This window comes from Canis lupus, chromosome 20 (assembly GCF_003254725.2).
Source record: "Canis lupus dingo isolate Sandy chromosome 20, ASM325472v2, whole genome shotgun sequence".
In the NCBI taxonomy this organism is placed as follows: domain Eukaryota; kingdom Metazoa; phylum Chordata; class Mammalia; order Carnivora; family Canidae; genus Canis; species Canis lupus.
Genome location: NC_064262.1, coordinates 44,731,096 through 44,746,577, shown reverse-complemented (window position 1 = coordinate 44,746,577; position 15,482 = coordinate 44,731,096). Strand labels below are relative to the sequence as shown.

The window sequence follows — 15,482 nt, the reverse complement described above, 5'->3', positions numbered from 1 at the left end:
TGGGTGTCTCCCTTGGGAACTCCCTGTTACTTGATTTTGTATAGCCCTCAAGAGTCCTGTGTCCTTTGGGCTCTGGTTGTCTCATCTATAAAGTGCTATGGTCCCAGCCCTCTGCCACATATCCATCTATAAATGGGAATAAAGAACCCCCAGCCCAGGCTCCTATGACTGCAGATCAGCCATGTCACTGGCTGGGCCCTCCATGACTTTCATTCCTATGCCATGGAGGACTGGGTGGGCAGGCAAACATTCCAGCTGGGGTAAAACCTCTGTTCTTGGCTGACCAGGAAGATCTCCTGGGCCCCACCCAAGACCTAGGACATGAGCCTTGGAGGGGTGGACCTTTTGTGTTCATAAAACTAGAGCTGATGCACCTGACAGTTGTGAGCTTTGTCACGCCCTGGGCTTTTATTTGTCTCAAGGTGATTTGGACTTGGTGTCATGATAACCCAGGCCTGGACAACAATACTGTAGTACCATTGAGACTTGGAGTGCCTGCTAAAGGCTGGTCTCAGTTTTTCCACGAGTCGTCTCCCTGTCGACAGTTCCATGCTCCATGGGGTATAGACCACCAACATCTTTCTGGTCTTTTCCCACATTTATTCCTGGAGAAAAGCTTCTCAAAGCTCAAACTACCTAATCTATCCCCAGCAGAAAGCCTGAGGCCTGCTTTGCACTTAAAATGACCCCGTTGGCCTTGTCCCTACCCTAGATTCTCAGCCTTTACACAGGTCCTTTTCAGGTCATTTCTGAGGAGAGCACACAGTACCTGCCATATTTGTTAAATAGTCCGTTGGATTCCTGCCTTTTGGGCTCTCCAGTATTGGAACCTCTGTTCAAATCCTGTCATAGCTATTACCTTAGATGACAAAATTACCTCTCAGGTTTTCTTTTTTATATTTTTAAAAAGGCTATTTATTCATGAGAGACAGGCAAAGACATAAGCGGAGGGAAAAGCAGGTTCCCCATGGGGAACCCAATGTAGGACTCCTAGGACCCAGGGATCACGACCTGGGCCAAAGGCAATCACGGGCCACACGGGGTCCCTGTTTTATTTGGGTGGGCACAGGATGTGGGGTTGAAATGAAGTTGATGTTGGGATAAATGTATACAGATTAGGGACAGCCCTGTTGTATACAGAGCCTTACATTCAAGGACAAGCACGATAAAAAAAAAAAAGCCCTCAACGGGAACAAGCAGGGGAATGGGTGGAGCATGTCCAGCCTAAGACTTCACTGTCTTAACTCCTTATTTTTCGAGATCTTCAGGTTTCCTTTTTGGGGACCACAGGCTGGGGTGGGGGGACCTCCGGGCCTGCAGGGGGCGCCTGGCGCAGTGGAACACCTTAGTCCTGGGCGAGGCCGGGGCTGCTCAGTCATGATCACTTCCAAGGCCGTGGAGGACTCCGCTGTCCCCTCGGTACCCGGTACTGCCGGAGCTGCCGGTGTCCCGGAGCGCGAGGAGCCGGCGTGGCCCTGGGTGAGCCCGGGCTCCAGCAGGAACAGGTGCGGGGTGGGCGGTGCAGACTTGGGGGCTCCGGCTTCATGCCCCAGCCATGCCCCCCGCTCCGTAGAAAGATGCCCCGATCCGGGCGCTGGTGCAGCGCATCCACCAGTTGCAGGCTGAGCGCGCACAGGCCTTCCGCCGGCTGGAGGAGTAAGTGCGGGCGCAGGGGTGGGCGGGGGTCGCAGAGTTCAGCCCCCCGCGGGCTCCGGGGATGGGCACGCCTGGGGTCGGAGCTGGGTCCCCGTGCGGCTGCGTTGTCAGAGGTGGGGCGGCATTCGCTGGGGGACCAGATCCTTGCTTTTCCCCTCTGGGACCCAGGGCGCGGCCCCACTGCCGGATGGGCCACTCCGCGTGGCGTCTCTCCCTTCCCCAAGGGCAGGAGTGGGCCCATCTCCGGTTACCCTGCGGGAGTCAGAAAGCGTCCTCCACACTCTGGGGTCCAGAGACACTTCCTGGGGGCCTTCAGTTGGTCAGTGCGGGTGCAGGGCTTGAGAGCCTGGGGGGCGTAGCCTCAGGACCCCCACCTGCCGCAGAGGCCACCTCCAGTACCTGCGAAGCGGCCCGCCCCACGACTTCCCGCGCTACCGGAGCACGGTGCACGAGGTGACCCAGGCCTTCGCCGCCGCCTCGCGGGAGGTGCTGGCGGTGGAGGCCGAGCTGGCCGGGCCCAGAGGACAGCCGCTGCTTGCGAGCCACGTGCGCAGCCTGCAACAGCTGGAGCAGACGCGCCTGGCCACGGTGAGGCCCCACCCCAGCCCCTGTAACCCTACACAGTGCCTGATCTGTCGGGGCCCACTGTGTGCCTCATGGGGCAGGGGCCAGAATCCAGCCCTCCGGCGCCCCAGACACCACTTCCTCCTGCCCCACCTCAAAACTCCACTAAGGTTTCACTTAGGATTCTCGTGCCCTGACCCCTCCTGTCCATCTCCAGGTCATTCAGATTTTGTTTGGTCCCAGGATACACCGAGTTCACTTCAGCCCCTCCTGCAGCCCCAGCCCTCTGCCCAGAGTCCGCCCCCACTACGCTCCTACCCCTTTGGCTCCTCCCATTGCCTCACGCCGGGGCCTCCAGCCCCCTGCAGATTGGAGAGTGTGAATTTCCACGGTATCCCCCCTCCTGAGTAACCCTATATCCCAGCCTAGGTTCTGGGCCCACTCCTCCCCCGGGGTTCCAAGGCCCCGCCTACTCTGGCCCGACAGCCAATGCTGGACGAGACACGCTATTCCCAGACCAAGCCCACGCGAAGCCCCGCCCACATCGCACTCTAAACTGGGATTTCCGGGCCACGGTGTTTTAGGAGACCCCAATCCCAGTCTAGGTGTTTGGCCGACTTCCACCCTGGGATTATAACAACGCCCTGCCGCATCTTTGGGACTATGAGGCCCAGGCCTGCTCCACTCCCGTCACCAATTCCTGGCTGAGCCTTCTCCGCCCTTCCCATACCCCGCCTTCATGTGGCCACACCCACGTTTCCCCGCCCACTAACTCTAGGGCCCGCCCACTCAGTCGTCCTCCGGAGCCCCTACCGTGCAAAGCACCGCCCCTTGAGATTCCCAGTCCTGGCTGCCTTTCTGGGTGCTTCAGTGTCTGCGTGGGAGGGCAGAGGAGGGACTCTGCCAGCTGTGACATCTTCCCTCTTACCCATACCAGGTGGCCCTCCTGCAGCTGATGGGGGCACCAGAGCTGACTGAGCAGGAGAACACCCTGGAGATGCACCAGCTGAAGATGAAGTGAGCACTCCCTCCCAGTGGGTTGGTGGTGTTAGATTTGCGCAGCAACACCTCCAGGCACCCATCCCCAGCCAGGAGTGCCCCGGGGTTGGCTTGGTCATCCGGGGTTGACCCTCTGAACGTGCACACAATCCTTAGGGTATGCACACTGGAGTCCTTACCTGGTGGCTCCCAGACATAGAGCACACATTACCCCAGTGCAACACCCTGCAATTTCACACCAGACTCCCTGTGCATTTCTGGGACACAGTTGGGCACCTTCACACATGCCAATCCCACTGACTTAGAGCTGGGACATGGTTGCCCAGGTCCACCAGACACAGACCTGCACGTTCCTTCCTCCAGCACCCATCCTCCCCCCTGGCACACAGGATTGCACTCCCATTCAGTATCTGCTATGTAACACAGCACAACCTTCGGATGGCACCCACCCAAGATGCCTTTTTCTCTCTGCCCACTCTCATCCGCAGACCACCCCTCCTCCCAGGCATCCAAATTGTCCTCTTGGCCACTGGTGCTGCCTGGAACTTTGGCGGCAGGCAGGAGGGCCTGGGGCTTGCCGCAGCCCCCTAGGAGCTGCGCAGTGGTGGCTAATTCGCCCCATCTGGGTTTTATTTATAGTTCCCATCCACTCTTGTAGGGTAATTAAAACCATGGAAGCGATCAGCGAGGTTCTTCAGGACCTTAGGTTTGATGCAGAATCTGCCGAGTGATGGTGGCTTCCCAGAGACATGCCATGGGATATGGGAAATGGGTTGAATGGCACCCAGCCCACCCCTGGACCGTCAGATGGCTGGGGTCACGCTCCACCAGGTTGCTGACCGCCCTTGAATTTGCTGTGACTCCAACAATAAAGGACCCTTCATTTGCAGCTGCTCCACTGTCTCTGTCCTAGGGTGCTGGGATTGGGCGTCCCTGGGAAAGAGGCCCCACAACGCCAGGGATGGTAGGTGCAAGACCCCCCACTCCCTGATGGTAGAACTGGTGTTTTGAATCACAACCTCCAGTGAGTTTAAAACCAGATATTTCATATTTTGGAGAGTCTGAAATTCTGGGATGCAAAGGTTCCAATCCCATAGGGTCATTAAACCCCTAAACCCCACAGCCCCTACCCTGGGCCAATCCAGCCCCAAACATCTTCACAATCAGGGCACCTAAATAGCTTGTTTATTTAAAAAGACTCTGTAGGGGTCCTGGATGGGGGGGGGAGTAATGACCCCTCTTCACCCCCAGCCCTGGCAGGGGTTCTGGGCAGCTTAGCCAACTCTCACACACACCCCCATTGGAGTTGCACCCAAGGATGGCCTCACATGGAGGCCAGAGATGTTGTTACCCTCAGAATACCCACCCCAGCTCCTCCAAGCCAAGGGTGCTTGGGTGCCCTGAGGTGAGGGTACAGAGTTAGCCCCCAGTCTGGGTGCAGCCCCCAGGTCTCCACGCAGCAGGGAGGGTGGCCCCAGTCCCTAGAGCTTATCTGGCAGGACCTGCAGGTAGAGGGGAAGCCAACCTAAGCAGGGAGCCTGGGAGGGGCCAGTACCACAGAGCAATTGAGGAAGCCCCAGTTCAGGTCCTGGCTCTGCCATTTTCAGCTTGGTGACCTTTGGTACTGCCCCTCTCAGGGCCTTGGTTTCCCCATTTGAGAAATAAGAATATCTGTTTGTCCCATGGGGCGTACTGTGGCATAGGGTGAGCATGCAATCAGTGCTCATACATGCTAACTGGGGTGTGTTCATTCCTGAGGATGACATTCCACTTTGGACATCATGGGGGGTCAGATGCTTTTACTAGACTAAAGTCCGAGGGACCAGGCAATCACTGGGTGTTAGGTAAATGCTGATAAATAAGAGATGGAGAAAGGGATTCCATCTCAGCAACTCTAAGGCTGAGGGTGGGGGGCCCACGGCCCGTGGCCACCAGGAGGGGCCCTTGTCTCCCTCCCTGCCCACCCACCAAGCTGGGGTGGGCTCCCCTTACCTCTCGTCGTGCCCCGTCTGCCCGAGGGCAGGATCCCCTCGTCCTGTGCTTGGAAGGAAGGAGGCGGTGTCTGGGGGCTGCGGTCCTGCCCCCGCCCCAGTCCACCTCCCTCCCTGCCGCTACCACTCCATCCCTCGCCCCGCGGGTCCCTCCTTCCTACCTGGTTGCGGGTTTTGTGGGTCTTCTGCATCCAGGCTCGCCACTGGTCGTAGAGGCGGAAGCTCAGGTTCGAGCAGTACGCGTGCTTCTTGAGCCAGCCCAGGAACTGCTTGAGCTCGCGCCGCACCGGCCCCGAGCTCGGCTCGCCGCCCCGCGGCTCGCACGCCCCGCCGCCCGGGCCCGGGCGCTCTGGTGGGGGGGAGCGGCGGTGTCACGGCGCGCCCGGCAGAGGGCGCGCGAGGGCAGGAGAGGGAGGCTCCGCCGCTCGGCGGGACTCTGTTCCCCTGGGGCACCTCCCTCCCGGCGTCTCTGGGATCGGGTCCTCTCCACCGCCCGGCCCAGCTGCCCAGCTGAGCCCCCGAAGAGGTGGGAGGCGGGGAAGGAGGGGGTCCTCCCCCATGGCTCCTCCAGGAACCTGATTCCCGCGGCCTGAGCCAGGTGTGAGCGAAAGGGAGGGGAAGAAGGACAGGAGCCAGGGCCAGAGGGATGCGACCCAGACACAGAGCAAGGGACGGGGAAAGAGAGAGCGCGCCACTAGTGAGAGAGAGTCGGAGAGACAGAGAGAGATGGAAAGACGGAGACAAGGAGAGGGGGAGACGTGGGGAGGGCCCAAGAAATGGGGGACGGCCAAGGAAATGCAGAGGGACAGGAAAGGGCGCCATCAAGAGAGGGCTGAAGCCGGCAGAGACAGAGGCCATGGGTATGGAGGGACATAGAAACCAAAAAAGGCAAAAACACAGGGAGATAAAAGGGAAGAGAGTGACAGAGGGATGAAGGGAGACAGAGGAGACCCCCCCCCGGGGGGGCAGGGGCCTGGCCTGAGAGCCGGAGCCAGTGGGATGGGGAGTGGGCTGGGAGGGCCAGGTGGGAGGCCGGCCTGTCGGTCCAGCTGTCGGCCGCAGCCAGCCCCTAGCAGGCCGGCAGATAAGGACATCGGCCTCACGTCATAAATAACGCCGGGAACCCGCTGACAGGCCCTGGCACGGCCACGGCCCCCACCGCCCCTGCTGGCCTCCCCCGGCCTCCCCAGCCTCTCCAGCGGACGCAGCCGCCTGCTGGCTCCCGTGCAAGAATCGCAGGTGCTGGGCACGAGCAGGGGCCAAGGCGCAGGCCCCTCCCGGCCGTGCTAGATCCCGCCCACCTCCAGAACCTGGAGGGGCCCAGGATGGGGGCTGGGGAACTGGCTGGAGCCTGGCTCTGCCCTTGTCTGGCTTTGAGACCCCTTCTGCGCCTCAGTTTCCCCGTCATCCCACGAGCATGGGCCCGGACTTCAAAGAAACAATTCGAATCCCTGTGTGACCTTAGCGGGCGGCTGAACATCCTAGGGCCTGTATCTTCACTGAGAAAAGGAGGTTCCTTTGAGGTGAAGCCATGGGGGAGCAGGAGATAGGAGCCTTAGTAACCACCTGCAAACACTTAGAGGGCACCCACAGTGAGTGCACTTTCTTGGGCTATCTCATTGAACCCTAATAACAGCCCGAGGTTGGTATGATTATTGTACCCACTTTCCAGATGGAAAAGCTGAGGTCAGATGTTTAACATATTTCATGCCATCTCATAATGGAGAGGATGGAGGATCATGGGCTTAGAGAAACCCCAGCTGGCAAGGGAAGTCAGACCCAGGCTCCTGATGGTCCCCTCCCCCTACCTTGATCAGGAGGGGAACTCAAGGCCCATCCTAAGAAACATTGGCAGCCGATCAGCCTCAGAAGCAGAGCAGAGGTCTCAAACTCACTTGCTTTAGGGGCTAAGGAGCGGGTACAGGCGGCCAAAATGGGCTAGGTGGGGATGGGGCAACTCAAGAGTGAGGGTGGTGAGTGATGGGGGCTGGTGGGGACTGTGTCCTGTTAAAGTTCCTTGTTTGAAGATTCTATGTTTAAGGACTCTACACCCAACGTAGGGCTCTAACTCACAACACGGAGATCAAGAGTTGCACGCTCTTCTGACTGAGCCAGCCAGGTGCCCCAACATTTCCTAGACGATCAATTTTTCTAGGAAACCTAGGATAGTTGTGTGAAGACTTCCTGTTTTTAAATGTCTGCAAGGAGGTCAGACTTTTTTTTTTTTTTTCAAATGACAGGTCAAAGAAAATGGATCCAAGGGCCACATTTGGCCCCTAAGGGCCACCAATTTGACACCTCCGCTCTCTTGGAGGAACCAAAGAAATGAAGGCTTTGGCTGCTTTGGGACTGGTGTCCTGACCACCCAGGCCTGTGGGGTGCTCACCACTGCGAGGGGTGGAGGCAGCCGTGGGGTGGCTCCACTCGCTCCAGATCCCCGCCTTCTTGGAGCCGTAGATGCCAAAGGGATTGCAACGCACTTGCACGAAGTAGACTGTGCCTGGCTTCAGGCCGGCCAGACGGCACGAGGTCTGGTTGCTTACATCGTCCACCACCTGGTGGCAATGGCAGAGTCAGAGACGGGGCAGGGGCGGGGGGGAGGGAGGCTCGGGGTGGGATGGGGTAGGGGGTGGGGGTGTCAGGCACCTTCCAATCCACGCTGTCCTCCACTCGGTAGCGGATTTGGTACTTGGCTTGGAAGAGGAAGTCCTTGAGGGCCGGTGGGGAAACCCAGCGCACACTTAGCTGGTCCTCCAGGCCCCCGACTCGGCTCACATGCACATCAGGTGGGGGGTCGGTGGTCACTGAGAGATGGGCGGATGGATGGGGCAGGGCAGGACTTAATCACTCAGCTGTCCTTGGACCCAGGCGGGGGGAGGGGGGGGCGGCTCGGTTAAAATCTCAGAGCACATGGCTTAGGGGGCACCTGCCTCGCTTCTGCCCTCTTCCCACTTCCCCCTTCAGGACGGGTGGATTACATTAGATAATATTTGGGAAACACTCAGCACCTAGAAGCATTCAATTAACGTTAGCTGTTATCACCATTATTATCTGTGACAGGAGAAACATAATCCTATCTTCAGGGAGCTATGTAAAAGCAGACACGGCCTGGTTGATGACATTGTTATTATTATGCCCAGGAGGCCAGGGGGCCAGCAGGCTGCCAGACCCCTGGGAAGCTCCTCCTGACCCCCCACTGCCCACCTGCACCTCCAGTTCTTTCCTACTTTACAAAGGTTTTCAATATGACAGCCTTGGTGGTGCAGAAGGAAAACTGAGGCTCAGAACCAGCCCACTGCAGCTTCAGCACTGGAGGAAGCAGAGCAGGAAGCAGACTGGGGTGGGGGGTGGCTACAGGCCTTCTGGGGGATCCTTCTGGGAGCCCATGGGCAGCACGGAGGTCTGGCCTCTCCCCCTGAGGCCTTAGTAAGGGTCTGAAAGGGTTAAGGCACAGGCCTGCTTGGGGCTGAGAAACACCCTAATTAGATTAGGCCCAATTCTGCTCGCAGATCATCCGTTTCCTGCCTCCCGCCTGCGCACCCCCCCCATCTCCAGGCTGAGGCTTCCTGGGGCGCCTCCCGACCTGGGCGCCCCCTCCCAGCTCCCCCGGGGCCCCCTCCTGCACACCTGGGCTGCTGAGGGGGAGGCAGCCAGGCCAGGTGTTCTCCACAGAGTGGGGGTATCCTGGCTGCTTTAGGGGACTGGGGACCTATGGGTGGATGCCTAGTTCCTCCCAGCCCCAATGAGCTGGAGCTGCAGCCGGGAGCTGAGCTAAGAGAGGGGGCGCAGGATCCCTCGTGGGCCTAGTAGCTGGTGGGGGCGCTCACCCACATCCAGGATGTCCAGCGTGAGCACATCAGAGCGGGCCGAGCCCAGCCGGTTGGTGGCCTCCACCCAGATCTCATAGGGTGTAAAGAGAGCCAGGTCCTTGGGGATGTGGCAGGAATGAGGTCCTACAGTGTGGTACTCCTCGCATGTGTTGTCCTGCCCGTACCACCTGCAGGGCAGGAGGGGGTGTAAGGACACACGAAGGTCCCTTCAGGCTCCCAGACCTCCCCATGGCATCCCCGGAGCGCAGACAGGACACCAGGCTCAGAGAGGGTGGGCTTTGCCAAGGCCTCACAGCCAGGCTGGCATACACGTCACCCAAGGGCCACCACCAACCTCAGCTTGTACTTGAGGGAGTAGTTGGTGTGGAGGAAGGTTTCCCCATGGGCCCCCGGCGTCCAGCGGCATGTCAGGTCCTTCATGTTCTTGGACCAGCAACTGATGTTGAAAGGTTTCTCTGGGGGCACTGGGGAAGGGGGGGTGCAGGGGGCTGAGGGTCTGGATCAGCCCTGGGCAGATGGAGAAGTTGCTAGCCACCAGCTAAGCCCCCACCTTCGAGTGGAAGGAGGGTGAACAGAGCGGATGTTGGCATGACAGCCTGCCTGGAATCTCTTGGGGATGGGGTGGCGGTTCCAGGCTCTCATTTCCACCCCAGAGGTCCCTACCTCTCAACCTGTGCCAGCACGCCCACTGTTCAGTCCTGGGCCAGAGGGCCCATGATTCATTCCCCTCTCCAGAGGGAGATGCTGCTCCCAAGAGTTACCCCGCTTATCCTGGGGGCCCACTTACAGCCAACATAGAGGCAGGAGCCAGCCAGGATGCTGCCGTCGCGAGCGTGGCACACCAGGTTGTCGCCTGACTGCTGCCTGGATCCGTTGAGGTTAGCCAGGGCAAGGGCCAGGGTGGACGCATTGAGCACGCGGGAGAGCTCAGGGGCTAGGCGGCGCCCATTGAGGGTCCAGTAGAGGCCCTCAGCCGTGGTGCCTGGCGGGTCCCCATGCACTGAGCACGTGGCCTGCAGGGAGGAGCCGATGAGGAGCGTGGGGTCCTGGGGGCTGATGACAGCTGTGTCTGGGGTCAGAGAGGAGTGCCTGTCAGGCCTGAGATGGAGTGGCCCTGAGCCCCGCCTCCTCCGCACCAGGCCAGGACCTCCAGGTCTCCTGGCAGTCCTCCAAAGGAGCTGTTTTTTTATTGTCTCCCATTCTACAGATAAGGAAATTGAGGTTCACTTAGGCCAAGTGACCAGCAAAGGTTGGTTGGCAAAACCAAGATTCAGCCCCAGGACTGCGATTCCACAACTTAGGTCTTTCCAAGCTGCTCGTTCGAGGACTTGCTAGGGCTCTAGGGGTGGGCACAAAAGTCAGTCATAAATGCCCATTCAGATTCAAGCACATCTTGCTTTGCATATAGTTCCAACCACTATTACATTCTGGGTTTTTTTTCTTTTTAAATTTCATTTTATTTTTGCTAATTAGAAATATAAGATTGATAACGCTAGAGCCTCACACATTGTAAGTGGGTCCTGGTGGAGGAGATGCTTCCTAAAAGGGGTGCCCTGACTCTTACTAGAATCCTGCTTCTTTTATGAATGAAAAACCTGAGGCCTGAGAAATCACCTCTTGCCCAAAGTCACCGGATGAGAAAAGGGCACCTAATTTAAAGTCAGATTTTGTCAATCTTCAGAGTTCTGCTCTGTGCTGTTGCTGGCACTGAAGGGGCAAACTCTTGGTACCCAACCCCCATTTGAGGGACTTGGTATCATTGTTCTTTCCTTCAATTCATTTTTCCTAATCTGCAAAATGGGAACAAGAAAGCTCATGATCCCTAGGGCTACTGTGAAGATCAGATGGAAAGTGAACTTCCTAAACAGGATTGTGTGTGAACTGAGCTAGGCATGAGGGTCTCAGGGATGCCGAGCTTCCCCTTCTGGAGGTTAGAACCTAAGAGGAATCTGTTTTTATCCAAGATGTCAAGGTCCAGATAAGGGACAAGGGTTGCACAGTCTGAGTCCCTGATACCCCTCACTGAGCCTCAGTCTCCCCATCTGGGAAGTGGGCACCATGGTATCAATCACATGTTTGAGAGGAGTGAAAATACTGTCTTTAAGGACAACCCTATGGGACTTTTAAGCCAGGCTGACCTGGGTTCAAATGCCCCCAGCAAACTGTGGAAGCTTGTCCATTCACTTTATTTCTTTGAGCATGTGGGAAGGGGCCTCTTCCTGCACCACAAGCAGTTGCGAGGACTCATTCACTCATTTGTTCATTCATTAATTCGTGCATCATGGAGCACCCACAGTTTGCCAGGAGCTGGGCACACAATGGTGACCAAGGTACTCAAAATTCCTCCCCCTTGTGGGCCTTGAATCCAATGGAGCAAGAGGAAAAAGAACAAATATCTAAGAATAAATAAGGGAGAAGTGAAGCACATGGTAGCGGTGGCAGCTCAATGGCCCAGGAGGCCTACCTATCTGGGGAGGCATTTGAGTTGAGACCTGAATAAAGTGAAAGAAGTAACCACGAAAATGTCTAGGAAAGAGTGACCAGACAGTGGGAGCAGCAAGTGCAAAGGTCCTGGGGCAGGAGTGGTGGGGAATGAGGTCTGGGAGGTCAGCAGTGCCAGACCTGCTGGGAGGGGCTATTCCAGAGTTCAGCACAGGGAGAATTTACATTTTAAAAGGATCCCCAGGCAGCTGTAAAAAGGGACTGCAGGAGTGGGGGGTAAAGGGGCAGCAGGGGAGGGAGGAGGTAACCCAGTTTCCCTGAGATGGCAGCCAAGGACGGGGTGATCCTGGCCCCTTGGGAGACACTCTGAATGCCTGTGGCTGCCCTGTGCGGGCCCTCACTGCCCCCAGATGGGCGAGGTGGGGTGCACACAGTTCTCCCTGCCGGCTCTGACAATTTTCCGGGGCAAACTTGGCTTGAGGGCCATTTCTTACTGGAGCCTGGGATCACAGTTGCGTTTGGGGCTTGGCCCAGGGCTCGCTGGAGGTCTCAGCGTCCGTGCGAAGGAGCCGGCTGAGCGGGCCAGAGCCGAGGAGGCGGGGGCGGCCGGGGGCGGGGGCCAGGGGGCCGCCCCGGAGGTCCCAGGCAGCCAGCCGCCCGCTAATTCGGAATTCCTTCGGCATGAACTCGGGCGTGCCAGCGTCTCTGCCCCGGCCCACCCACCGCTTCCTGCCTGGGCCCCCCCAGCAGGGTGGGAAGTCACGGCCAGGCCTGCCTGGACCCCAGACCCATTCTCAACCCTTTGGGGGTAGGTCACGCCCCCTCCTGCTCCCCCCCCCCACCAGCGTGGTCTAGCCAGGAAGGGGCTCTCTGGGGGGTCTTGGCTGGGGGGCACTGCCCCTCTGCCACACCCGCCTGGCCTGGGCTGGCGTGGACTGCCTGCCAGCAGCTGCAGCTGCCCTCCTGGGGCTGGGCGGGGGACAGGGCGAGAGGGCAAGGCCAGGCAGGCCTGGACAGGCCAATTCCCCCCCTCCCACCCCCCACCAAGTTCCACCAGAAAAGGTCAGAGGGAGGACTTCTCCTGGGACATGGGTGCCAATCCCAGCTGGAGCACCTGAGCAACTGGTTTCCCCTCTGCCGATCTCAGTTTCCTCCTCCATAAAATGGGAGGAAAATGAGTTCTACCTGTTGGGGAGATGAATGAGATGAGATCATGATGTCCAGAGGGCCCAGCACACTGCAGCACCTAGGAACTATTAAGATTACAGCCCCTCCCAGCTCTGGGGTCCCAGCTGGCTCCCAACTCCCTTTAGGCCTCCCCAAACAATGGGCCGAGGCGCTAGGGACCTGGATGCATACATTCCAAGCCAGTGGAAGCAGCTGGGAACAGCCCACTAAAGTTGTGGGGGCCCTTGCCTGGTTTGGGGGGCCTCCTAGGAGGCTCCCCAAAGCAGATCCCTGAGCTAAGCTTTTGGACAGCCACCCCCACCCCCCTTGCTCCCTGCCTCCCTGCCTTTCACACAGAGCTGGGGCCTTTAAAAGTTTTTTCTTTCTCCCTTCCCAATCTGGAGCCACTGCCGTTATTAAAAAGGAACACCATGTGTTTTAAAAGGGAAAAGTGTGAGATTCTCTGCAAGCAAGGCAGGAGGGTGGCCTCTATCCCGGGGTCCCGACAGGGGTCCCCATCTCCTGTCCCGCTGGTACCTACAGACACTTTACGACCCACCGGTCTGCTGGTCAGGTGCTAAGACACACCGTAAGTAGAAACATATTGCTGAGGTGTGAGAATCTTTTATTTAATTTCTTCCCCCTTAAAGGAAAAAACACACGCACAACAATCCCCCCCAACCACCACCACCTTTGCCTGCTGCTCTATGGGCTGGGAAACAAAGCCAGCCACTCTTAGTGGCCTTTACAGGCACTGCTCACTGCCTAGCAGAGCTGCCAGGGACCCCAGGAGGGCCTGGGGCAGTCCCCCACCTGCCCAGGCGCCTTGGGCATGCTGGGCTTTCAGCAAGTGCCCCCAGGGGGTGCCCGGACCCTGTCCTTTCTGGAGGAGAACCACAGGAAACTTGCAAACATCTCTGTGCAGTATGGGATGGCCTGGGGAGCAATGTGTGCTGGCCCGCATCGACCTGCGCGCCTGGATGGGGTTGCGTAGAGCGATTGTGAACGTCTAGGGCAGGCAATGCCTGCGTGTATACCCCTGTGTTGCCTCCCCCTGCGGAATGTATGTGACCACGAATGTGTGTGTGTCAGGGATGGAATGTGTGTGCGCGTGCCCCGATGGTGTGCGAATGTGCATCTGGGATGCAGTGTGCGCTCATCTGAGGGTGAGGGTGACGGGCCACAAGCCAGTGTGTCTTTGTGTGTCTCTGGGTGTGTCCCAGAGAGGGTCTGGATGTAGAGACGGTGTCCTGGAAGGGGTGTGCTTCGGGTGGGGCGACAGAGAAGCCTCAGCCCGCGAGCTCCTGACAGGGCAGAGGTCTCGGCCTGCGGGGCCGTGGGTTCCCGGTTAGCCTCCCCGCCCCCCCCCCCCCCCAACCACCAAGGCTGGGCCCGCGGTGCCCGGACTCGCTGGCTCCTGCTCCCTCTCCCTCTCACCCACTCGCTCACAAAGATTTCTGTCGCTGGAGGCTCTCAGCCCCTGCAGCCTGGCCAGGAATGGTTCCGAGCCCGCCAGTGGCTAGGACTCCGCGGACCCCCGCGCTCGGGGTCCCGCCAAGGGAGGGCGGCGGCGCCGGCCCGCGGAGAGGCGCGTCCCCGGGGACCCCGGGCCGCGCGCCAGGCGGCCAGAGCGGCCCCCCTCCCGGCGCCCCGCCTTCCTCGCGGGGCTCATCCCTCCACTGGGGGGGGGGCCGCCCAGGACCAGCACCCAACGCGCCTACCGCGTGCGCCCCTGCCCGGGAGCGGTGCCCCTCGGTCTCTATGGCTCCGAGTCCGCGGGCGCTGTTGCGTGCACCCGCCGCGTCCCGGAGTTCAGAGAGTCCCAGGCCGCGGGGCCCTCGACCCTCGGGGAAGGGCCGGGTGTCCCCGGCCGGGCGGCCCAGGTAAGAAGGCCTAGGGCGCGGAAGCCGGACCCTCGGGCCGGGGGACTACCGCGCCGTGCGCCCTGCAGGTGAGGGCGCCCCGAGGGCCGCGCTGGGGGCGCCTTCCTTTGTTCCCGGGCCGTCCAGGTGGCGCCCGCGCCCCCTCCCCCCGCAGCTGCCCCCGGGGCGCACGCTCTCGGCCCAGGCGGGAAGAAGGGAACAGGACGCCGGGTACTCACGGGCTCCTGATCCGGCTCTCGGCGCCCCGAGGACGCAGAGTAGCAGTAGGGGCAGCGGCGGCGGCGGCCGCCGCGCGGATTGGGCGGCGGGGCCCGGGCGGCCGGCGGGCATGGGGCCGGCGCTGCCGGGGGCGCGCGGCAGGAGGCGGCGGGCGGCGGCTGCGGCGGCTCCGGGCGCGGGGCTCGAGGCCGGCGCGGGAGGGCGCGGGCCGGGCAGCCCGCACGTCGCTGGGCGCGGGCGCGGAGGCCGGAGCAAGTCTGAGCAGCCGAATTGACAAGGCGCTAATGCGCCGCTGGCCCCGCCCGGCCCCGCCCCCGGCCCGGCCCGGCCCCGGGGGGGCGGCGGGCCCCGCACCGGCCTCCCCGCCGCCCGCCCGCCCGCGGGCACCGAGCGCCCCACCCGTCCGGCCTCCGCCCCGCCGCGCACCGCGCGCGCCCTGTCCCGCGGCCCGGAAGCCCCCACTCAGCCCCTACCAGCCTGAGAACTCTCTTTCCAACCCCGCCAGCTCCAGGCTCCCCACCCCCAATCTGGGACCTGGCTCCCCCAATCCCGCTTCCATACCCCTGCCCACTTCCCTGCGCCCTGCTCTCAGCCCTTTGCCCCTTAAGTGTCTCCTGCGGCCCCCGGCCCAGGCCCGCTCCTCCTCCCATCCTGTCTCGGCCCCCACCCCAGCTTTTGGCCCCGCCCCCCCGGAGTGGTCCCCGAGCCCCGCCTGCTCCCATTTCCACCCC

General features: G+C 60.4%; 2 protein-coding genes across 7 annotated transcripts; one reads left to right on the top strand and one right to left on the bottom strand.

Annotated features, from left to right (window-relative positions):
* The first annotated feature begins 104 nt into the window (after positions 1-104).
* REX1BD (required for excision 1-B domain containing) lies at positions 105-4,108 on the top strand. Of its 2 annotated transcripts, none has more exons than XM_025458105.3 (5): positions 105-1,479; positions 1,574-1,656; positions 2,040-2,244; positions 3,158-3,237; positions 3,878-4,108. In XM_025458105.3, the coding sequence occupies exons 1-5, from the start codon at positions 1,216-1,218 to the stop codon at positions 3,948-3,950; spliced, it is 705 nt and encodes a 234-aa protein (XP_025313890.2). In that variant the 5' UTR covers positions 105-1,215; the 3' UTR covers positions 3,951-4,108. The 2 variants fall into 2 exon arrangements, with proteins under 2 accessions (XP_025313890.2, XP_048954058.1); XM_049098101.1 differs by having other exon boundaries at positions 2,016-2,244.
* On the bottom strand, positions 1,770-15,019 carry CRLF1 (cytokine receptor like factor 1). Of its 5 annotated transcripts, none has more exons than XM_025458103.2 (9): positions 14,751-15,018; positions 9,828-10,109; positions 9,375-9,504; positions 9,038-9,207; positions 7,857-8,014; positions 7,597-7,765; positions 5,372-5,559; positions 5,212-5,254; positions 1,770-1,908 (listed from the first exon to the last, which is right to left on the bottom strand). In XM_025458103.2, the coding sequence occupies exons 1-9, from the start codon at positions 14,860-14,862 to the stop codon at positions 1,904-1,906; spliced, it is 1,257 nt and encodes a 418-aa protein (XP_025313888.1). In that variant the 5' UTR covers positions 14,863-15,018; the 3' UTR covers positions 1,770-1,903. The 5 variants fall into 5 exon arrangements, with proteins under 5 accessions (XP_025313888.1, XP_048954045.1, XP_025313886.1 ...); XM_049098088.1 differs by lacking the exon at positions 1,770-1,908 and adding an exon at positions 3,829-4,152 and having other exon boundaries at positions 5,212-5,259; positions 14,751-15,019; XM_025458101.2 differs by lacking the exon at positions 1,770-1,908 and adding an exon at positions 3,829-4,152.
* Positions 15,020-15,482: the final 463 nt, after the last annotated feature.